Here is a 24568-nt window from a genome sequence, read left to right as displayed (position 1 = left end):
AACCAGCTCTGAAATAGAAATGACATACTGTATTCCCATGTTAGAGATAAAGAATCTGAGGTTAAGTCTACATCATTAATAAGTGGCAGAGCTACTAACAGGGAAAGAAATGGAGCATTAATGAATGCTTACAAGGTGCCGGGCACTGCGTTTTCTCATGTAATCATGAAAACAGTCTGGGAGGTAGGTAGTATAATTCTTATGAAGAAATAACCTCAGCGGGTGAACAGACAAACACATCTGCCTCTAATTTCCAAATTAGAATATATGAAATTTTACAATTGTGAAAACCTCATGGATTTGAGCAAACTGAATGTATATAAGTTTTTGAAGTTGGCACAAAAAAAATATGAAATGAGGCCTGCTCTTTTCAGTTAACCTTTTGTCACATTGTGATTTGGAGCATCTTGAACAAATGCTCCATTAACTCTAAAACCCATTAATTCTGTAAATTTTATACTTAAAATTTTGAATCTTGCAACTAAGTTTAGCCTCATTCAGAATTTTTTATTTTATGAGCATAATTTATTGTTTTAAATTAATTTTGTAGTTGATAGCAGTTAGCACTTATTATGTAAATTGAATAATTTATCAAATGTAGGAATTTGTTAACCTAATCCATTTTTACTTAAATGCACCAAAGATTTTTAGTAGGTATTAAAATAGTTTAAAAGAATTTAAATTCTTTGTTGTTTGAATAAATATGTGTCCAAAGAAGCACAGTTGAAGTCCTAGGATTATGGATTTTTTTAAAAAATCGTTTGAATACTAAGATTAAATGTTTGTGTTTATATGTATAAAAATGAGAACAGAAGAAAATACTCTGGGAATAGTCATACTGACAAACCAGTTACAAACAAAAATACTCAGTTTTCCTCAGTTTAATTAATTGAATGTTATCTTTTAAGTGGACACTATTAAATGCTAAAATAAGCTTACTTTTTACACTACACTATTAATTAATTTTGCCTTAGAATTTTTTTTAAGACAAGCTGAAGATTTTTTTGTAAGAAACCCCACCTATTTTTTGCAAAGCCTAAAATGCTATTTAAGATTAGGGTTTGTTCTTCATGCCAGCAAGATTTCACCAACAACTGTGAAGGCAGTGATCTTTGCATACTTTTAAGTAACTTAGTCATCTGTTGAAGAGGAGTAGCAAAAATAGTGTTTTAAACTGGTGCTTTATTAAGTGACTTTCTCTAAAGTGATGGTAGATCATGAAGTAGGTACATAAATAATTTTCTGTCAACCTTAAAATTGTCAAAACATCTTTGAGGAGTGACTATAAGCTATTAGTTAAGGGCTAACAAGTATTTAAATGTCATTCATTGCTTTTCACTCTATAATTGCAAACGAATTAAAAACACCATTAACTGGTGTATGTGTGTAAGTTTGTTTGCGTTCTCTTCCTAGCAGATCACTCTGCTGTATCATTGATGGAAAGTCAGACGGGGAGCATCAGCTCTTTGACAGTGTCCTTTTATATATGCCCAGTCTTCTCTGGATTGAATGCTTTGTGCCTTTTCAGTGTGCTATACTTGCTTGGAGTTGACTCTGCTGGCTAGATTGTTTTGGTTAAAAAATGATTGTGGTTTTGTTGTTGTTATGGGTCTTATGTGTGTGTTGCCTGCTGGTCAGGCAACAGTTGTTTTTAGGTTGCTTTATGTTTTTGTAGGAAAATTGGCACCAAGTACTAGTGTGATTTTTTTTTTTTTTTTTTTTTTTAATCTCTACTACTGTGGCCTTTCTAGTTACTGTGAAGCCACTCCTGGGCCTGTCTCTAGATGCTCATTAGAGGAATCTGACAAATAAAGTAAAAAGAGCAGTGTGTCTGCCTCTCCTCCTCCCATCCCCCACCTTTTCTAGTTAATAATCAGTTACCAGACCACCCAGCTCTACACTGAACTGCTTCTTTTTTCAGTTTGCCTAAAACTGAGCCAGAGGTGATGGTTTGAGATGGGTCTCATAAAAAGCAGCAAGATCCCAACCAACAAACAAATTGAGTTGATGAACTCAGGAAAAATTAGGACTTTTAAAGTCATGTTGGATTATTCTAAGATTCAGTGCCAAATTTAAAATGACTCGAAATGTATTTTTTAATAAGAAACAAAAGTAGCATTTCTAAAACTTTTAATAGTGTTATGGTAAATGTTACTATTAGATTGAATAATGGATAATGTGAGAATAATTTTTTGATAATTTCTAGGAACCATAGACAATTCTTTTTAGGTCCCCCCCTTTCTTTTGCACATTCCTCTCAGTAAAGTCTATAGTGGTTTAGGAAGGGGGGATCGTTCCCTTATTTCCTCTAAAATTATTTCTACTTCAAGGTACTTTTTTCCTGCAATAGTTGCATGTTTTCTGCGCTTCCTCTTTGGAAGTGGCCTTAATAAGGTAAAAGTTACAGCATTAGGTCATGTGGAGGATGAGGGAAAGGTTTGGTAGAGAGAGCGTCTGTACTGTGTTTACTCTTCACGTTTCAACTTGCTGTGCATTGATCTTCAGTCTGTGTTGAAAAATCCCCAATTTAAATTTAGCCTGTGTAGCCATTTATATAGGGAGAAAATAAGAATTATATTCAGAGACTAGAGGTTATACAAAGATGGATAGACGTCTTTTGTTCTACTTTTTTCCAAATTCTTAGGTAAAGAAGTAATTTCGGTGCTTGCATTACTGCTGGCGATTTTAAAACATTTCTTGAAAGAAGAGCATGCACACTTCTCATTGTTATTTCGCCTCGTTGCTTGGTATTCCTGCTTTGTAATTACAAAATTTTTATTCCTTGTAACAATTGGACTTTTCTTATCCCTGTGGACAAAACTGTATTACAACCGATGAGTGCAGCTGCCAAAACATGAGCACAGAGGTGGGCACTTGGCTGCTCCGTGTTGTGTAGGAAGTGTTCTGATTACGGGATTTATGATGTACACTAAAGTGGAAATGCTATGAACTTAGTTTTCAGTCTCCAATCCTAAGTTTTCTTTTTAATCATGAGAACTCTTTTAAAAAACGATTGCAAAGAAAAATCTAAAATATCAAGATTCATTATTTTGTCAACTGTGTGTAGAGTATCTTGTGAGTTTTATAGATATTTTGACTGTCTCGTGTATCCTGAGTACCAATGTCTTTATAGAAAAACTCAGTTCTTTGTGAAGACTAGGAAGTGTATTGTATATTGAACTAGTTCTTTGTGTTGTTTTGATATTTAAAATAAAGTTCTTTGGTCCTCATAAAGCATATCTAGGTTTTATTGAACACATTTTCACATCATGACAATGCAGTGTTCTGCCTGCCTCCTGAAAAATTGAAAAAAAGACCATGAACAACACACCATTGTAAAGCAATTATACTCCAATAAAGATGTTAAAAGAAAAAAAAGACCATGAACACATCGAAAACCAGTGTCTTGAGGCACAGTTATTAAATTTTCTTTATTTTTCATAAGCTAGATATCATTTTGAAATATTTTATATGTTAAATGAATAAATCATTCATGGTTTTTAAGTGGCTAATTAATATGTTTAAATATTAATAGTGGACTATTATGCTTGAAGTAGTCATGTGCTGTTTTTCCCCAAGGACTCTGAAGTGTAGAGAATCCCGTGAATGGGGTGTTCCCTGCAACACTGAGAGGGGACACTCTCGCCACTACCCCTCATTCCCAGAACTGTACACTCTGGCCACGGGAGGGACCACTGCTGGTCTAAGGCACGAGCTGAGTGACAGGACACACCCGACCTGGCCAGCTGTCATCTGCATCTGGCACCATAACTGAGCCTCCACAGTCAGCTGGTAGAAGACTAGTGAATTCCAAGCCTTCCCACTGGAGGCGGTGTTGGGTGGGACACCTAATTCTCTATTGCTGTGTAACACATTAGACCAAATGTAGTGGCTTGAAACAACAGACATTATCTCACAGGTCCTGTGGGTCAGGAATCGACTGTCTGAGCTAGGTGGCTCTGGCTCAGGGCCAGAGGTTGAAGTCAAACTTCATGGGACCTGCAGTCTCTAGAGGCCATCCTCGGGTTGAAGTCAAACTTCATGGGAGCTGCAGTCTCTAGAGGCCATCCTGGAGCAGGCTTCACCTCCAAGCCCACTTCTGGCCATAGTTCCTCCCAACACAGCCTCTCTCTACAGGGCTGCCTGGTGATAGATACACAGCTGGCTACCCCCAGCTGAAAACATGAAAGAGAACACAGGCAGGATTTAAGTTGCAGTCTTTTATAACCTAATCTAGGAAGTGATAGCACATCACATCTGCCACTGCGAGTCCCTAAGTCCACAGCACTCAAGGGATACAAATTAAGATTCCCCTCTTGAAGGGAGAAGTGACCAAAAATTTTTAGACACACTTTGAAAACCTCCACAGATTCATTGGTTCTAAAGAAAGCATTCTGTACGTCTGTGCATGGATAGTGGGGGCAGGTACAGCAATCTATGCTCAGAAAATGCATCTACTCCAGAGAGGAAAATACCACCTCTTCTGTGGTAGAAAGGGTTTAATGTAACCAACATGCCACAGGTAACTGGTTGGTCCCTGGGCAGTGGAGTCACACTGGGGGTTCTGCTTGGCCTCTGTTCACAGGTCAGGCTCTCAATGGTGGGACATCCGATCAGCCTTGGAAAGAGGGAGACTGTTTAAGCTCTTTCATAGCCCCCATATCTGCGGCCATGGCCAGCATATACATGGGTTCACCAAGGAAAAATGGGGTCTCTGAGGAAAGAGGTTCTGACACCTAAGCAGGACAGGTTGTCTTGTTTACCTGATTTTTGAGCTCTTCCTTTACCTTGGATATTCTCTGATGGCATTTACTAGGGACACAAATTTCTTAACTTCCTGTCCCTATTTTTCTTTTAAATTAATTAATTTATTTTTGGCTGCGTTGGGTCTTTGTTGTGGTGCGCGGGCTCCTTACTGCGGTGGCTTCTCTTGTTGCAGAGCACGGGCTCTAGGCGTGCAGGCTTCAGTAGTTGTGGCACATGGGCTCAGTAGTTGTGGCTCACGGGCTCCAGAGCACAGGCTCAGCAGTTGTGGCGCATGGACTTAGTTGCTCCGCAGCATGTGGGATCTTCCCCGACTAGAGCTCAAACCCATGTCCCCTGCATTGGCAGGTGGATTCCTAACCATTGCGCCACCAGGGAAGTCCCCCTGTCCCTATCTTGAGATGTCCTTTTACAAACCTCTCCTCCCCCGACTTAACTTGTCACCAAGTTTTCATTTTGCTTTTTGCAAACCCTTGACCCGCTGCCCAACCTGTTGACTGTGCCCTTGAGTCAGCAGAGAGCAGAGACGTGTCTTCTCCCCTTTGAAGTGGACTAGATGTACCATCCAAAATTCTGCTCCCTGAGTGTTCTCATCTACCCTGAGGGGAGGCTATAGCGCAGCTCTGCTCACATCTGGCCTACCATACATATCCGTCCATAAACCAGGCTTTGTCTTCCTTTATGAAATGGTCAAGGAGATCCCCGATTTCCCCGAGGTACAGACTGAGAGAGACAGCATAGGAGGAGGAGACATAACAGGACCCGTGTCGTCTGTGCAGCTTGTGAACTTGGGGCCTGCTCAGCCCTGGGCTGGTGTTCACCACTTTGACTTGATAATGGAATGTTGCTTGTCACATCCAGTTGTTTGGTTCCTTGGATTAGATCCCAGGTCAGCAAACTTCTTTGTAAAGGGCCAGATACTAAATAGTACAGGCTTTGCAGGCAATATGATTTCTCCTGGAACTATTCGACTCCACCTTTGTAGTGTGAAAGAGGCCGTAGATAACATGTAAAGGAATGGGTGTCTCTGTGTTCCAGTAAAGCTTCAGCGGGGTAAGTCTCAGACCCTCCCAGCTCCTGACAGCTGTTTCTTGCTCATCAGATTTAATTAGCAAATGTCATCAATATAACGGACCGGTGGAGCGGCTGCCCCTGCTGGTGAGGGAGGTTTATGGGAATAGGGAGAATTACAAGCTCTCAGCCTTTAAAATTTTGCCCAAATACCATACTCCTTCCCAGGGTCCTCCTCCCTCCCCTTAGCTAGGAGGGCTGGTAGGGTCGAGCATTTCATCAGTGCTGCCACATTTACCAGCAGCCTCGGGATTAGTCCTCGGCCATATGTTCCCTGAGACCACAGGAAGTGAGGGGCTTCTTCAGGACTTCCGTCCACACATTCTTGTTCTCAAGATATGTTCTTAGTGGTACCCTTGGATGTTCACAGAGTTTCATTTTCTTTCTCCCTATGTGTGCTCTCCAGGGTGGTCAGGTGAAACCAGGTGACACTCTAAGCTTTATAATCATTTATAAAGTGTTGGCATAGCCACTGTGTGCCCCGGCCACCTGATGTTTGAATAAATTGCCCTTCGTATGCACTTCGTCTCATGCTGCCGCCACAGGTAGATGATTTGAGGACTCAGGATGCTGCCGCATCCCGTGGATTATCATGGTGTTTCTCGCTAGCAGGAGTTTATCCCTGTGCTCCTCAGATAGGAGCAACTCAATTCAGAATTCGATCTTAAGAGGCAATTTCCTAAGGCCACTATTGCATCAGCCAGGGACACTAAGGAAATAGTTGGCCCTCTCCAATTTAGTGGAATTCAAGGAAGTTTAATAAAGGGACCATTTGCAAAGATGTGACAGGGATGCAGGGAAACAAGCAATAGTGCCATATCCTGGGACTAGTAACACCATGGTATCCCCACACCCAGATCCCCAGAGACCCATGAGGAGAGGGCACCTCTCCAGCTACTTGTGACTTTAATGTTGAGATGGAGCCAGCCCAAGGGGGGTGGGAGTGCGGGAAGTACCCTTACCTCCCTTTTTGAGTAAAACAGAAGCTACAGAGTAAAAAACCTGTGGATGTAGCAAATACAGAACACAGGCCAGCATCCCACAGCAAAGAGCAGGCTGGAAAAGGGTGCAGGGTGGAAGTGGAGGGCAAATAAAAAATAATCCATACACTTCATTCTGGATTTTCTAAAATTGTGCGTCAACAGCTTTGCTTTATGAAGAGAAGCTGTGAGGGGAGAGCATAGATAAACAAGATGTGTTACTATCATGTTAAAAAGGGTTGAAACAAACATTTCAGTGACTTAAGCTTAAGGGCTTATATGTGTAATGTTAATTTGAGTATGAAATAATAAATATAAATATTTATTTATAAATATAATATATATTGTATATTATAAAAATATAATTATAAATTTATAAATATAAATTAATTAATATAAATTAAGTGTATATGAAGGTTAATGTCGTTCACATTAACATTTTGCTAAAAAGTTATGGAGTAGTGGTCTCATTGTGCATCAATCCTAAATTAGGATTTTAAGAAATCTCCATGAACACTTTTGATTCAGTATCGTTAAAATAACCGGGTTCAACATCAGGTCAAAATGGGTGTCAGTGAATATAATTTCAGATCCCACCTTCCTCATTTTGGTTTTCCACCCAGGGAGATTTCTTTTGATATATTTCATGCACGCGTACACACATCTACAATTTATTTTTTAAAGTCTCCTCCTGATATATTTTGTGCACGCGTACACACATTCACACGTTATTTTTTAAAGTCTCCTCCTGTCTTTAGAGGCAGTAGGTGCAGGGGTGAGAGCAAGACCAGCCGAGCTGCCAGTGGCCGTCTCCTGGATTTGCCACTTCCTGGCTGGCTGGACGCCGGCCTCGCTCATCTGTGAAGCACAAATCATGGCACCTCCCTCACAGGGTTGAAGTGAAGGTTGAGATAAATATGTGCAGGGCTTAAAACAATGCCTGGCAAAGAGTAACATGTAAGCGATAACCATTATTATCAGATGTCTACAATTAAAATGAAAACCGAGAAGTTATTTGTCAAGGGCAATGCCAGTCAAGACCATCGCTTATGAATTTCTGGGAATCTCAGGTTTTGTTTGTTTACCTAGTTTTGCTCCCAGTATCACTGAGCCCCTGCTGGGGTCAGGCACTGACATCAGCACGTTCACACTAACTATACATTTAATTTTCCTCATTTTCTCCCATTTGGGCCCAGGAAGCCTATGCGGGGAGCTTAGGGTTGTGACCCTGGGCGGGTATACTGGGGGAGGGAAATGACTGTCCCAGCAAGGCAATGACTGCTGCATTTACGGTGGAAGTGCTGTGACTCTCTTTCTTTCAAGCAGCCTGTTCACAAAACCGAAAGGCGAATTCCGAGTCTGAGTCCCGGGCCTCAGGGGCCACCGAGACCTCGAAGCCACTGTCGCCTCCGCGCGCAGAGCCAGGCGCCGCGGTCATCACGTTTAAATAAGGCGCCCTCTTCTCATTGGCCGGGACTGCTGCCCGATGATTGGCCTCGCGGGGAGGTGGGCGGGTCCGGGCGCCCCTATTGGTGGCGGCGGGAAGTTTAAACAGAGCAAACAACCTGCGCTGTTTGCTCCTGTTTCCAGTTTGCGAGTCTGTGTGTCCGGCTTATTTACCGGGTCCCGGCGATCGCACGAGAAAGGGGGCGAATTCGCTCCAATTCCCCCAGCTTCCCGAGAGGACACGGTGGGCGTTCCTGCACGGCGGCTCGGAGCAGCCCGTTGGGCCCAGAGGCCGCCATGGCGACTAGGCGTCGGGGGCGCGACCGCTGGGAGCGGAGCCCCCCGGAACCGAGGCCGCGGGGCTCCCGGGCCGAGGAGGAGGCGGCCTCCCCGCCGGTCCTGTCCCTCAGCCACTTCTGCAGGTCGCCCTTCCTCTGCTTCGGGGACGTGCGCCTGGGAGCCTCGCGGACGCTGCCCCTGGCCCTGGACAACCCCAACGAGGAGACGACCGCCGTGAGGCTGTCCCGTGGCCCGGCCGCCGAGTGCGGCTTCACCGTCTGGCCGAGCGCCTTCGTGCTGCAGGTAGGAGGGGAGTGGGCCCTCCGCGGTCACCCCGCCGCGCTCTTGGAGGGGCCTCGGAACGAGCAGCAGCGGACCTGAGGCCTGGAGATAAAGCCAGGTCCTTCCCTCTAACGCTGGGTGAGCCGTGGTCCCCGGGGCAGAGGAGCCTGGTCAGCGGGGACTCGGGCGGTGACATCGCGTCCACGCGCCTGCGCGGAGCATCCTTAGAAGCCCTTTCCTAGCTTTCTGTTACAGAGAAGCGTTTTTCATAGACTTCAGGCCTCGAGAAGACTTGCGGTTCTAGAGTAATGGATGGCACTTTTAAAATCAATATTCTTATCTTTCATCTGTCTCTCTATCCATCCATCTGTCTGTATTTAAAACTGCCAGGAGTACTTTGGTTAGAGCAGGGTTTTTTTAATTGCTTTCCATCAGTCATCTTAAATATCCACTTCAGTTTCCATAGGGAAACTGATTCCACAGGGTCAGGGTAACTACTATTCCGGTGAGCTTTGTTTTGGCCAAACGTCTATAGCAACAAAACCAAAAACACTTCCTCAGCGTTGTTTTCAACCAGTATGAACACCTTATTATTTTAATCTTATTTTTGTTTGTTTGCTGTAGTGTAGTTTTAACGGTGATTCGAATTTAATTTTATGACTGTTGTTTCAAGAACTTTGTGGGTAGCTTTTCTTCATTGCATTGGCCAGAGTAATGCTCCCATTCCTGTCACCAAAATCTAGAGAATTTACTTTCTTATTTTGATTTCTGTGGTCTTTCCATTGATTAGAATCTCTAAAAGGGTGAAAAGAAAACAAAAATTAGCTGAGGGAGTCTCACTCCTTATGTAAATAACTGCTTCCTAAGGCAGTGAGAAGAGGCTTTAATCTGAGGTCTGTTGACTTGTGCTAAGCAGTGGTTCAGCTACACTTAAGAACCTGCCCCTTCTCTCTAGTTTATAAATGTTTGCTTTTCTTTTCGTGAAAAGATATATACATTTTTCTATCTACATAATGCTTCTCCTTGTTCTTTTTTGTTTTGTGGAACTAAAGTTTTGGGGGTTTGTATTTTTAGAATTATACTTTTTATACTGTAAAAGTTAACTGTTCTTATATTTTAAACCATCTGTTTTATGATGTGTTATGGTTTCTGCTTTAAAACAAAACTTGTCTTTTATTAGTTGTTGATTTCCCTCAGCTTCAGGTCTGAGTGTGCTGATTCCACTTAACCCACCAAGCCACTAAGATAATACATACAAACATAATGTTCACCATTTACAAATTCTTTTAAACTCTGTTGCCTTATTTAATCCTTACATCAAACTCATGGAGTCCTTATCCACATTTGTAGATAAGGCAACACTGTCAAAGGGTTTGTGTCCAATGGATCAGGGTAGGCAGCTCAGTTCGCTCTTCTGTGTCTTCCGTGTCTATTTCCTCATCCATTGGTTGGAAGTAATGCCAACTGCAGCTGTGCATGGTGCTCAAATGAGAGAAAGCTTCAAGCAAAAGTCTGGACTCTGTGTCCTGAATAAATGTTCTCTTCCTGATTTTTAATGAGGAAATATGCTCAGAGGGTGGAAATATTTATGCATGGTTTTATTCATAGCAATTGACAGAGCTGGGATTCCCATCCAGGTCTTATAATTTTAAATCCCATGCGCTGTCCCTTATATTGATTTATAGACGTGAGACATGGTTCCTCCCTAAAGACATATGTTAGGAGTTTGAGGGGAAAATTCTAAGAACAAGAAGAAGCTACATCAAACAGCTATCAAGGAGGTTGGGATGTTTTGAGGAGACCGGTGGTTCTCACATTTAAGAATGCATCAGAATCACCTGGAGGGCTGGTTAAAATACTTTTGGGTCCCCACCTTCAGAGTTTCTGATTCCATATGTGTAGAATAGGACCAGAACTTGCATTTCTAAGAAGTTCCCAGGTGATGCCTCTGCTACTGGTCCAGGGACCACATTTTGAAAAGCACTGTAGTAGAAAATAAATATTAGAACATCCCTTAACTAAAACACACCGCACACCTTCAGTGAATTAGCATGTCACGGTATGACTAAGCAGTATTTCTCTGAGATGCCTCAACCACTTGCATCAAATCTGTCTGGATTGCTTGTTAAATGAGGGAGATTTGTACTCACCACTCCACACTTACTAATGTGAATTTCTGGGGGTAAATACAGAAAACTCGATGTACGCAGATGGCATCTCAAGAACCACTAGGTAAAGTGTTATACTTGCCAAATAGTGACAGAAATTCACAATTAGTATAAAAATAGGTCTACAGTACAATGTATCTAGGCCTAATAAGGAGTGAGGACCAGAAGACTGTCATTTGGGATATTTTTGTAGAGCAGATTTACTGGGGCCAATCCAAGGAAAACTTTTTTAAATGATCTTTTGGGTTTCTTTTAATCTCCTAGTCATTCTTTTTAAAACTTCAATAATACTGGTGTGTTAGAATCTGCATAGGACTGCTGTAATGTAGGGGGTTTGTCATTTGGGTCTAGGTCTTCATAATGACATTCAGTTAAAATCACCAGCCATCCTATTGAATGGGATTAAGCTACGTGGTGTTTCCATCCTGACTGCACGTTACCTCAGTGGTGAGCTTTAAAAAAACCACCGGTACCAGGACCCCGCTACAGCATCACTCCTGGGGAGGACATAGAGGAGGGTCGGGGCGTTTTTACTTTTTACAAACCCCTCAAATGATCTCTGTAACCAGGGTTATGAACAACTCAACTGGATGGTTTAACAGACTCATTGGTGCCAGTTCTGGGAATAGGAGCTTTTGCTCTGCAAACGAGTAGAGGCCAACATGAGGCAGCTCGCACTTCTTCAAGAAAATAAGCCACCCGTCTATTGTGCAATGAGTTTGATGCTAATTTGATGTGACTGGGGGACTTGGATGAACTGACTGGCAGGGCAGCCCCAAACCTTACTCTTCCCTCCTCCTTCACAGCCAGGCTTCTCAGACAGTTATGGTCATTGCACTTATGGCCACAAGGGGGCGGGCCAGATCCATTTAATAACAAGGCCGCTTCAGTTGTCACTGGCTGCAACTACCATTTTCTGATTTGTCACTGTAAACAAAGACCACAGAATCTTAGGACTAGATGGAATTATGAGAGATCATCTTGTTTATTGATAACATTTTTTTAATCTTCTCCCAAAGGAGGGAAATGCAGCCCACTTTTTTTATTGTAATTCTGACTTTCTGCTATCTTTCAGAATCTAGATAAAATAGTAAAATTCTTATCTCAGACACATGGCAATGCTTCTGTTCAAAAAATTAACAGTGATGCATATCCAAGAATGCCATTACTGAAGGTAATAGAGGCATATTTAAAAGAAAGTAGTATAACAGATCTGTTCCTTCATTTGTTTGAGTTACCGAAGAAATTTTTTTAAAGGGTGGAGTTGGGGGGTGGGGGAGACCAAATAAAGATCTACAAAAGGGAAAAAGTAAAATGCTTTATGTTTTATTTCTGTTTTTACACCTCTGAGGGTATATGTCTCCATAAAAGGTGAAGTTTTGTAGCTAGACTATCACTGCAGTCCAAAAAGCATGTATCAGTTATAAATCCCTTGACATATTTTTCAGAACTGAGTCGCTCTCACTGTCTCAGTCTATGGATTGTTACAGATTAACGAAGGGCTTCCTCATGGGAAGGTGGATGGATGAGGGGGCATGGAAAAGGAAAAGGGGATGAGCGCTCTGAGCATCTTCTTCCCAATGTGCTCTCCTCCTGAGTTAGCTGATTAACCTTTCAGTTAAGGATAAAAAGACTAGCACTTCATTTTGGTATGCCTTAAAGAAAATAGGCAAACAAACAAAAAAAACAAAGCCTCTGCAGCCACAAAATGTACACCTAAGTAATGCTGTTTATAATGTTCAAATCTGTTAAAGAGATTACATATATACCATAGTCCTCTGCTTCTCTCTCCAACCTCATGTATCACAGGTCATTTGCCTTCCCGCTAACATGAAGCCACACTGGTCCTCTATTTGTTTCTAGGGATACACTAAGCAGTTTCTTGTTTCAGGGCTGTGTACATGCTGGCACGTTCTGCTGAATTGCTCCTCCCTTAGCTCTGTCTGTCCAGCTCATTCTTATACTTTGTCTTAGCTTAAAAATGAGTAGTATACTCTCTGATCACCCAGTTAGAGATTATAGGTCCCTTCACTCTGGCTCTCTCAAACCTTTTTTTTGTTTTATTGATAACAGTATTGGGGACTTGTATTTTTGTATTTATCTTTTCACTTAGATTTTGTAATTTCTTTTATTGAGAAGAATATAGTGTCCATGAGGCCAGAGACCATGTCTCCTTTTCATTCATTCAATAATTTTGTCACTTAAATATTTAAGGTATGCCTGTCCTGTGTCAGGCACTATGTATGCCATTAGGCACTCAATAACTATTTGTTAAATAACAGTAACTCTTTAGAAGGGACACCCCCTTTTAAAATTTTCTATATATAAATTGAGAAGCAAGTAGTAAGAGTTCACACTCTTGAATTTATCCTAAACAGATAATTTCATTTGAATCTCAATAAGAACAAAATTTGATAGATATGCCCATTATGTCAGTTGTACAGGCAGACCTTGGAGATATTGTGGGTTCAGTTTCAGACCACTGCAATAGAGTGAAAATCACAGTAAAGCAAGTCACAAGAATGTTTTGGTTTCCCAGTGCATATAAAAGTTATGTTTACACTATACTGTAATTATTAAGTGTACAATAGCATCATGTCTAAAAAGACAATATCTTAAGTTAAAAACACTACTACTAAAAGATGCTAACAATCTGAGCCTTCAGCAAACTGTAATCTTTTTGCTCATGGAGGGTTTGCCTCCATGTTGATGCTGCTGACTGATCAGGGTGGTGGCTGCTGAAGGGTGGGGTTGCCGTGGCAATTTCTTCAAACAAGATAACAGTGAAGTTTGCTGCATTGATTGACTCTTCCTTTCATGAACAATTTCTCTGTAGCCTGCGATGCTGTTTGATAACATTTTAACCACAGTAGAACGTCTTTCAAAATTAAAGTCAATCCTCTCAAGCCCTGCCTTGTTTTATCAACTAAGTTTATGTAATATTCTAAATCCTTTGTTGTCATTTCAGTAATCTTCATAGCATCTTCACCAAGAGTAGATTCCATCTCAAGAAACCATTCTCTTTGTTCATCCATAAGAAGCAACTTCTCATCCATTCAAGTTTTATCATGAAATTGCAGCAATTCAGTCACATCTGCAAGCACCACTTTTAAATCTGTTGTCCGAGTCCAAGCTCGTACTACTCACCACACAATGGGACAATAAATCTAGAGACAAGTCGTTAGGGCAAGGAATAGTGACTTTATTTGGAAAGCCAGCTGACCAAGAAGATGGCGAACTAGTGTTCCAAAGAACCATCTTACCTGAGTTAGAATTCAGGCTTCTTTTATATTAAAAGGGGAGGGTCTGTTGTTAGTTGTTGCAAACTTCTTGGTGTCAGAATCCTTTGCTCTTGCAGCTGTCCCTGTAGGTCAGGTCATGATGTTCCTATAAACCTCCAACAAGACAAATGTTATTCTCTGTTCTGCGGCTTTTGAATCTCTATATGAATGGAAAAGTGTTATGCCTTTAAAGGTCAGAGCCTTGAGAATGGGCTATCCTGTATATTTCAGGCTATAGGCAACATTTTTAACTTGTAGCAAAAGCAACAGAGTACAAAGTTTAAAGTAAAAGAAACAGATCTAATATGGAGTCAGATTTGTTCTTCCCTATTACAATTCTAGTTCTCTTGCTATTTCTACCATATCTTCAGTTACTTCCAGGAAGTAACTGAAACCCTCAAAGTCATTCATGAGGATTAGAATCAACTTCTTCCAGACTCCTGTTAATGTTGATATTTTGACGTCTTCCCATGAATCATGAATGTTCTTAATGGCATCCAGAATGCTGAATCCCTTTCAGAAAGTTTTCAATTTACTTTTCCCAGATCCATCTGAGGAATCACTATCTATGGCAACTATAGGCTTATGAAATGTATTTCTTAATAAGATTTGAAAGTTGAAATTACTCCTTAATCTATGGGCTGCAGAATAGATGTTGTGCTAGCAGGCATGAAAATAACATTAATCTCACTGCTACATCAGAGCTTTTGGGTGACCAGGTGCCTTGTCAGTGAGCAATAATATTTTGAAAGGAATTTAGTCTTTTTTTCTGAGCAGTATGTCTCAACAGTGGGCTTGAAATATTGGTAAACCATGTTGTAAAGAGATGTGCCATCATCCAGATTTAGTTGTTCCATTTACAGAACACAGGCAGAGTAGATTCAGTGTAATTCTTAAGGGCCGTAGGACTTTCAGAATAGTAAGCAAGCATTAACTTCAACTTGAAGTCACCAGTTGCATTAGTCCCTAGAGAGAGAGTCAGCCTGTCGTTTGAAGCTTTGAAGCCAGGCATTGACTTTTCCTCTCCAGCTATGAAAGTCCTAGATTGCATCTTTATCCTGTAGAAGGCTGTTTCCTCTACACTGAAAACCTGTTGTTTAGTGCAATCACCTTCATTAATTATCTTAGGAGATCTCCTGGATAACTTGCTGCAGCTTCTAGATCAGCACTTCATGCTTCACCTTGCACTTTTAATGTTGTGAAGATGACTTCTTTCCTTAAACCTCATGAACCAAGCTCTGCCAGCCTCAAACTCTTCTACAGTTTCTTTAATTCTCTCAGCCTTCATAGAATTGCAGAGAGTTAGGATCTTAACTCTGGATGAGGCTTTGGCTTAAGGGAATGTTGTGGCTGGTTTGATCTTCTGTCCGGACCATTAATACTTTCTCCATGTCAGCAATAAGGCTGTTTTGCTTTCTTAACATTCTTGTGTTCACTGGAGTAGCACTTTTAATTTCCTTTGTTAACTAAGAATTCCAAGAACTGATTGAAATAAAGAGGTGTTTATTTGGGTTTGTTAGGACTCCAGCCCAGGAGACACAGATCCAAAAAGTACTTGAATTGTGTTCCATCAGACTACAAAATGAGGAAAGCTTATTAAGGCAAAAAACAGGAAAGTGACATAAGTTGTTCATCAAGCATTAGGATTGGAGCTGGCAAGAAGTAAGGGTGCTTGTTAAGCCAGGATTTGTTGGGGTCCAGAAGGGTTGCAGAGTTACAAGGGGAGGCCTTGAGACCATAATGTTGCAGCTGGCAGTTCTAGCAGATACTGTTTTGAGAACGGCTGGTAGTAGTGATTTCAGAGAGACAGAAGTGAGCTGTGGCTTGAAGTGAGATCTTAGTTCCCTGCCCAGGAATTGAACCTGGGTAACTTGGATGAAAACCAGGAATCCTAGCTGCCAGACCACCAGGGGCCAGAGGCTAGAAGCAAAGTGGCCCTGGCTCTTACCCCCATTTGAAAGCGAGAATGTTTCAAGGAGGCAAAAACTGTAAAAACAGGTACAAAGTTTATTATTAGAGACACAGCACAACAAGTGGGAGAGCACACGGAGAAGCGGTTTGTTTATTTAAGACTGAAGCAATACACACCTGGGGAGAAAGGGTGTGGTTGTCCTTCCTAACGAAGAGGAGTGCAGTGAAGAGGCGATTTAAACCCTTTATACAGGACAGTCCTTCCGGGTCTTTGTTCACCTTTGGCCAATTATCTCACTTCTTTTCCCACAAATGACCTGTTCTAGGACCCTCCCCAACATGTGTGTGCATCTTTTTTCCAAGATGGGTTCCATCACAGGGGCTGTGAGAGGCTTGGCATCACCTATTATGGGGTGGTGCCCCCTCCTTTTTGACTCCCAAGGAGTCAGGAGTGGTCATCTTATCTTGTTACTCCAGCAGAGCTCAGCTCCTGCCATTAACTTTGTCCTTGGAGTGTCCAGGGAGAACAGATTTTCCTCCGCTTGACAAACACCAGCTGTCCAGCCCAAGGGCCCGTCTATCTCCTACCTCAGTATCCTTGAGTCTGATACCGTTCAGAAAATTCAGGTTCTTACTGATGCAGGAATGTGTCTAAAACCACATCCACGATGGCCACCAGGTTCCATTTTGGATGCCTGAACAACAGTTGCTCCATTTTGAGTTTTAAATGATCTTAAATAGGTCATCACCTTTAAGAACGTTTCCTTTTCATTCACAGCTGGACGCAGGAGGCCCAACTTTCCTCCTGTCAACGCTTCCGACGTGCCTTCCTCACTCAGCTTAATCATTTCTAGCTTTTGATTCAAAGTGAGAAACATGCGACTCTTTCTTTCACTTGAACACTTAGAGACCGTCGAAGGGTTGTTCACTGGCCTAATTTCAATGTTGTTGTGTCTCAGGGAACCAGGGAACAGGGAGGCCGAGGAAGAGGGAGAGACGCGGGGGAACAGCTGGTCAGTGGAGCAGTCAGAACACACACAGCATTTCTCAGTGAAGGCTGCTGTCTTCTATGGGCTCAGTTCCTGGACCCCAAACGATTACAATACTAACATCAAGGATCACAGAGCACCAGAACAAATATTATAATGAAAAAGTTTGAAATATTGCAAGAATTACCAAAATGTGACACAGAGATACAAAGTGAGCAAATGCTGTGGGAAAAATGGCACCAACAGACTTGCTCGATGAAGGGTTGCCACAAACCTTCAATTTGTTTAAAAAAAAAAATGCAGTATCTGTGAAGCAAAATAAAGAAAAATAAAACAAGGTATGTCTGTATATGACAAAAAAAGAAAGAACATTCACTGACCTAATGATTTCTATATGGGGAGCACACATCACAGAACCAGAAACATCCTAGCCTGGAACCAAAATAATCTAGCCTACCACAGATGTGCTGTTAAACATTAATTTAACAAAGTGATGACTTGAAATTTAGTGAAATGAGACAAAGCCCATTTAAGCTCTAAGTTCGGGGGATCTTCCAACCCTAACCTTTGCTTATAATCCCCCTTCCTTTTATTAGAGTTGTGTGAGTCTGATCTGACCTAGGATAACAACAGGTGGGTTGAAAATGGTGTGTGTGGTTTCTGGGACTGAGATTTTTCCAGTTTACCCATCTACTGAGGCCTTCAGAGCTCTGAAAGTGAGTCTCGGACACTCACCTAATTATGGATACTAAGTTGTTGAGAAGCTCAGGAATTCTGCAAGGCCAGACAAGGGGGAGGCTAGCCTTCACCAGAGTTTTTCTTATGATTTTATTCTTGTTGTTTTTGCTGTAGCTGGTCACTTAACTGAGTTAGCATAATTCAACAAGAAAGATCCAAAGATATTCATTCAGTATCACGAAACTGGAGTATGCTTCTACTGGGCCCATGGCCAAGCATAAGGAAGGGAATAAAAGACAGACATCAAAGTAAGGACTTTTATTATATGGCAGGCAAGCTTGGTACTAAAAGCAGGCACCTGTATAACTAAACTCTAGGAGTATGAGTTCTGAGAAGCCCAGGTACTGTGAAGAGGACAGGAGAATTGCTTTTTCTGTCCAGGGGAAAAGCTGTAAAGGTCTGACCTCCTCTGTGAGGCTGATACCAGTTCAGCTCTACCATTTCTTGTCTTTCGGGTTGTGTAATCGTGGGTCCTAATGTTGGTAGTTGGTCTACCATCTCTCCTCCCTTCTGGCATTACCGTAATACAACTTCTGCAGTAAAACTTCTATTTTAATTTGTCTAAATACATGCATACATACATACAAACAAACAAAACTTGTCTTTTTTTTCCCCTGAAAAACAACAAAGACAGAGTTTGTTTTGTCATGTGAGGGTTTTGCATTTTGCAAATTCCTGCCAGGCTGTAGGGTGTAGATGTTAAGGTTTAAACTCTGGACTCAGACTGCCTGGGTTCTAATTACTAGCGGTATGACTTTGGCAAAATACTTAAAGCATTCTGGACCTTGATTACTTCATCTGTAAAATGTGCATCATCACAGTATCTGCTTCCTAGGGATGTGAGGATTTGACTAGTTATATTAGGTACCTGAAACTATGCCTGGAACGAAGTAAGTATTTAACAAATATCGATAATGATAATATGGACTTTAGAGAAGTGGAGAGCAAGGAATTTAGCTGATCATCTTTACATTGCTTTTTGAAAAATTCTTTCTAATGTAAGGTCATTATATTTGAAATAGAGGTTCTGTACATATTCTAAAGAAGTGGAAATATGTGATTAAATTTTTAAAAACCACTGAGTGATTATTATAATTTTATTTTGTTGTGAAGCTTCTTATTGCTAGTAACTTTTTTCCTTATAATGAAATGAGATAGGGTAGGAAAATATATTTGATTTCTAAACGTTGTTAGGGTATAGAGTGTTGGTGAGTAACAATTATTAATCATCTACTGTATTCTAAGTTGCATATAATACATTTTGGTTATTATACATCACTACTGTTATAGTCATTTAAAATGTATTCTTTTGATTATAGCCTAAAGAAAAAATTGTTATTTCTATTACCTGGACACCGTTAAAAGGAGGCCGAGTAAGAGAGATCGTGACATTTCTTGTAAATGATGTTCTGAAACACCAAGCTATATTACTAGGAAATGCAGAAGAGCCGAAAAAGAAAAAGGTACTAAGTTTTCATCATTCTGTAATTTACTCTAGGAAAATAATAATACGTAAAAATTATTTTGTTAACAGTCTTGAGGTAGCATACATAATTTTGCTTAAAGGTACTATTCAATAGTTAGTAACTTAATCTGTATGTTTTCTTATTTTTGCAGAGGAGTCTTTGGGATACCATTAATAAAAAGAAAGTATCAGCCTCTTCAGGTCATAACCAGAAGATTTCAAATATTCAAAATGTAGATAAAACATTTAATGTTTCCTCAAAATTTGACAGAGTTAGGAGCCCACTACAAGCATGTGAGAATCTGGCTACGAACGAAAGCTGTTCCCCAACAGAAAACAATTCTTTAAACCTTGAAGAAAATAAAATACCCATATCACCTATCAGTCCCACTTTGCAAGAGTGCCATGGGGAGACCTGCTTGCCAGTTTCTGTCCATCAATCTACTACCTACACATCCCTTCCTGCATCTGAAAATGGGGAAGTATTAAAAGTAGAAGGTGCCAACATTGTAAACGATTTTCATTTTAATGAGACAGTCATAACTGAAACTTCCTTTGACTCCATAAATAATCTTAGTGACCAAATTGAAGAGAACAGTAAACTTACTCTTACCCCAAACTATTCTTCAACGTTGAACATCACACAAAGCCAAGGAAATTTTCTAAGTCCGGATTCCTTTGTGAATAACAGCCGTGCAGCTAATAATGAACGAGAATTAGTGATGTGTCTTTCACCAGGTATGTGTGTGAAAGGTAATTCAAGGCCTGTGATTTTGGAGTCAAAAAGTGTATGTGAAATTTATCGGACAATTTTAAGTCCAGATTCTTTCATAAATGATAATTATGGACTAAATCAGGATCTAGGATCAGAGTCAATTAATCCAATTCTATCCCCAAATCAATTTTTAAAAGATAATATGGCATACATATGTGTATCTCAGCAAACATGTAAATTGTCACCATTATCAAATGTAAATTCTCAGGCCTCACAACCTTCTCAGGATGAGAGAAAAAATGAAGTTTTACCTTGTATTCCTGAATATCAGTGTTCAAAATCTCCAAAAGCTACTTTTGAAGAATCCAAAGCTTTAGAAATGAAGTCAAATTGTTATACTTTTAAGAAACGGAACCAGTCTAAATTTTCTGCAGTTCAGGATATTTCTAGTCACAACCATGATAAACCTCTTAAGAGACGCCCAATACTTTCTGCCACTGTTACTAAAAGAAAGCCCACTTGTGCCAGAGAAAACCAAACGGAGGCTGATAAACCGAAGGCAAAAAGATGTCTCAGTGTTGTAGTGGGTGAGTGTGAAAAAGAAACAGATGATCACAAAGAGAAAGGTGATTTTCATTCTTTTCTTCCAGCTAGAGATTTAATACTGAGTAGACCTAAGAGTTATAAAAATGTGATAACTCCTCCCTCAAAGGTAGCTTTAGTTGCTCGTAAAAGAAAGAGTGAGGGAAACACAGAAGATGCAAATTTGAAGGTTACAGTTACAGAATACACAGAAGTACAAGAAATCAAAAGGATCCATTATTCTCCTGTGGAGTCCAAAACATCAACTGTTAAAAACACAAAGAAAGTGATAACCTCCACCTCGAAATGTATTAGCAACAGAGAGAAATTAAAGCTGAAGAAGAAAACTGGTGAGTCTTGTTAATAAAATCTTTAATGAAAGTATAGCTATGCAGGGCATATTTTCTGTTTCTTTTGGTCTAGTAAATTGCTATCGATAAGCTTGAATTTACTTGTACTTTTCATTTACCAATTTGCTTAGTGGAAGATGGAGCAAACGTAGCGCAGGGCTGAACTCTGCAATCACTGTGATCTCGTTCTTTTTTAAACTTTTAACGTTTAACGTTTTGTTCATCGTAATTTTTCTGCATTAATTTTGATTTTTAAAAAATATTGCATTAAAATACTTGATGACTGAGTTTTTTGGCCCCCGCCTCTAGTGTTGTACTTTACGTGCCTCACCTTAGTCCAGGCCCTGATGGAGGACCCAGTGAATGCCTGGCCACATCACACCACCTGGGGGGATGCAGAGAAGGCCTTTACACTCCCTGTGCTCCGGGGACATCATTCTGCTCAGCCTTTACTTGGCCGTTATTTAGGAATGAAGACGGGGCACCTGAGCTCCTCATTCCTTTGGGGAAAACTTCACCATTCCTTCCCTAGCGCTCACAGCCGTACTACTGCTGTCTGCCTTGAAAACTGTTAGGGCCAATCCCATCATGACCTTTTAACCGCAGTTCCCTCAGACGCCAATCAAGGTCCCCACAGGAAAACAAACCACACAGGTTATTTAACAGGTAATTTAAAAGAGCTCTAGGACTCCTAGGAAATATCCCCCTCTCTATTTCATCTCATTTTTCTTTGCACACCGCCTAACTGGGACCATCTTCCACTCCTTCTCCGCAGCTCTTTACAGGGTCTGTGCCCTGTGGACTCACTGCCCTTCCTTAGCGCCTGTCTTCTGGATACTCCCTCCTGTTCCCACGCTGAGCCTGGCCCTCCCCCGAGAACACTGCTCTCATGCAACCCTTTCCAGCACTGGCTGTCTTCTCTCCCGCTCCTCTGGCCTTGAGTATCTCGGTGGGACAGTGGACTGCCCACTGTCTCATATCTGCTTCCAGACTATTGCTTCTCATTTCTTCCTTAAAAACAAATGAAAAGAAAGCAAATAGCAACAAACAGCTTGAAGTTCGTTTTTCATACTATCCCACCCAGAGTTCTCCTCTTTACAGTGAGAGGTAACTCGAGATTTTTACATTTGGCTCACGAGACCTTCTCCAAAACTACTACTTTACGATGATTCTTTATGATTTCAAGGTGCTTGTAGGAGAGCCTTCCAATATCCTGGCGTGTTAGTTCCAGCCTACTTGGGCCACACTGTCCTAAAGGCATCTCTCTTGCTATGATCTCAGCATTTTCTGTAGAACCCAACTAATCCAGCCCCATTTCCCCAGCCCTCACCTCATTATATCCTCACTTTCTTACTTATTCAGCTTGGATTCCACAGTTCCTCATAATCCCTTTGTTCACCTCTCTTATGTTCATTGTGCTTGTCTGGCAAATTCCAATCCCAGCCCAAGTCTGCCTGCTCTGTGCCTGGACCTTGCTGGTTGGTCTTCAAATTCCTGACCACTAACCGCAGTGAAGCCCGTAGCTCCTCTTGGCTCTATCCTCCTGGCTTATTGACTTTATCACTTTGCTGCAGCCTATCTCATCCCTCCCTTCTTCTCGAGCACCCCCTCCCTCCGCTCAGGATGGATAACAGCAGTGAACATTTACTGACTGCGTTCTCCGCAGCCCCGGTTGTAAGTGCTTTGCTATTACCTCCTCTCATACCTACCTACAGCAATCATACTGAGTAGATGTTGTCATGAATACATGTTGAAGTTGAGGGAATGTACGCATCCAGACGCTGAGTAATTTGCCTAAGGTCACGGGTGGTAAGTGGTCGGGCTGGGGTACCACCTGGTCAGGAGGGCTCCAGAGCTGGCGCTCTGCTCCTTCCCCAACCTGCTTCCTGCCTCACTGAGGGAAACTTCCGCAGCATCCACCACCCCGCTGTGTTTTCATGCACTGCTCCCTTACTTCCTATTACAGCCTGAAAGGTCTGCATGCCCAGTGAGGCCGGGCTCTACCGGCACCAAAAGCCCGATGCCCTCTACACGGACGTTGCTTTAGCAGCTGCCTTCTCTCTCCCACATCTCCAGTGTTTTACTCCCTACTGGGTCATTTGTGATTGACACACAAATGTGCCGTTCTTACCTCCCGCTCCTAGAGAAACAAAGACTTTTTGCTGATACCACTTACCTGTTCAGGCCCTGCTCCTTTCTTCTGCTTTCTTTTAAGCAAAACTCTTTGAAAGAACCTAGGTATCCACTTTGTGATAGTTCACTGAGTTCTGTATACTTTTCCGGGTAAACATCGTGCTTGAATTAAAAGGTGCTTTCTAGTGTAAAAAAAAATCACTTTGAAGGTTGCTTATGTTAGCTGTTTCCAATTCCTCTCCTATTGGCTGAAACCGCTTCAACCAGATTTTGACGGCTCTCCTAAAACTTTTCCTGTCAAGGTCATGAACACGTCCACACTTTGAGTCTGGTGGTTATTTCTCAGTCTTCATCTTGAACTCTTAGGCAGACTGATGCTTTGAATCTCCTTCTCGAAATGCTTTATCCTGCCAGCCGCACTTCCTCCTGGTTCTTTTCCCACGGCACTGGCTGCTTCTCAGGTTTCTCTTTGGAGCACTGTGTCTCTCCAGCCTCCCAACCTTGGAGTACAGGAAGACTTAGTCACTGAACCTTGTTCATACTTTCACTCATTCCCTTAATGATCTCAGGCCATCTCACAGCTTTCAATACTATCTGTACATGGAGTCCTCACAATTTTATATCTTTGGGATGGACGGCTAATCTGTAGACTCATTTATCCAACATCTAATATTTCTACTTGACTGCCAAATGAGCATCTTTAACTTGTCCAAAACCAGCCCTTTGCTATCCCCACTCCTGTGACACGTGTACCTGGTGTATCACTCCCGACACAGCACTTCTGTTATGACCTCCTCTCATTTCAGGCCCCAAACCTTGGGATTGTCCCTCAGTGTGTTTCTCTCCTACCCTTTCTCTATAAATGCACACAGTCTGCCTGATTCCAAATTCAGTCCATTGACAAATCCTATCTTCTGTTCCTTCCAAGTATCAATACATTCAGGATTGGATCACTTCTCACCATTTCTGATGGCACCATCTGAGCCTGTCTGTGACACTGCAAGCCCCCTAACAGATCTTGCTTTCACCCTTGCCTTCTCTGGAGTCTATTTTCCACTTAGCAACCAGGGCGATACTTTTCAAATATTTGTTAAGTGGATGCTAACATTGTCCGTTACTATGCCCCTGATGACCTTTCGTCTCACTGGAAGCCAAGTTCTTACAATGATGATGCACAAGGCCCTGTAAGGTCTGTGTTGCCCCAATCTCCTCCCAACCTCCGTCGTTCCTCTCTGTCCTTCTTGCTTCTGTCACCCTGGCTTCCTTGTTATCCTTGACCCTTCAACATTCTCTTCTCTCAGGGTATTTGCTGTTAATTGTCCCCTCTGTATAGAATGACTTCCTTCTCTAAGTCCCTTATATCAGCCTCAAAAGGGCCAGTAACTTGCCCAAGGTCACAAAGTCTCCTAAAATA

The 24568-nt window shown here is 41.6% G+C and overlaps 1 protein-coding gene across 1 annotated transcript in view; it reads left to right on the top strand.

Moving 5' to 3' along the window:
• Positions 1-8558: 8558 nt before the first annotated feature.
• Positions 8559-24568, top strand: part of ASPM (assembly factor for spindle microtubules) — a 67648-nt gene continuing 51638 nt past the window's right edge. Inside the window, exons 1-3 of the mRNA XM_065887027.1 lie at positions 8559-8843; positions 19229-19372; positions 19527-21021. Coding sequence (XP_065743099.1) covers positions 8559-8843; positions 19229-19372; positions 19527-21021 — 1924 coding nt within the window. The remainder of the gene's footprint in view (positions 8844-19228; positions 19373-19526; positions 21022-24568) is intronic.

The sequence above is a fragment of the Phocoena phocoena genome, chromosome 1 (genome assembly GCF_963924675.1).
Source record: "Phocoena phocoena chromosome 1, mPhoPho1.1, whole genome shotgun sequence".
NCBI classification, from domain to species: domain Eukaryota; kingdom Metazoa; phylum Chordata; class Mammalia; order Artiodactyla; family Phocoenidae; genus Phocoena; species Phocoena phocoena.
This window is presented reverse-complemented; position numbering and strand designations above follow the sequence as displayed.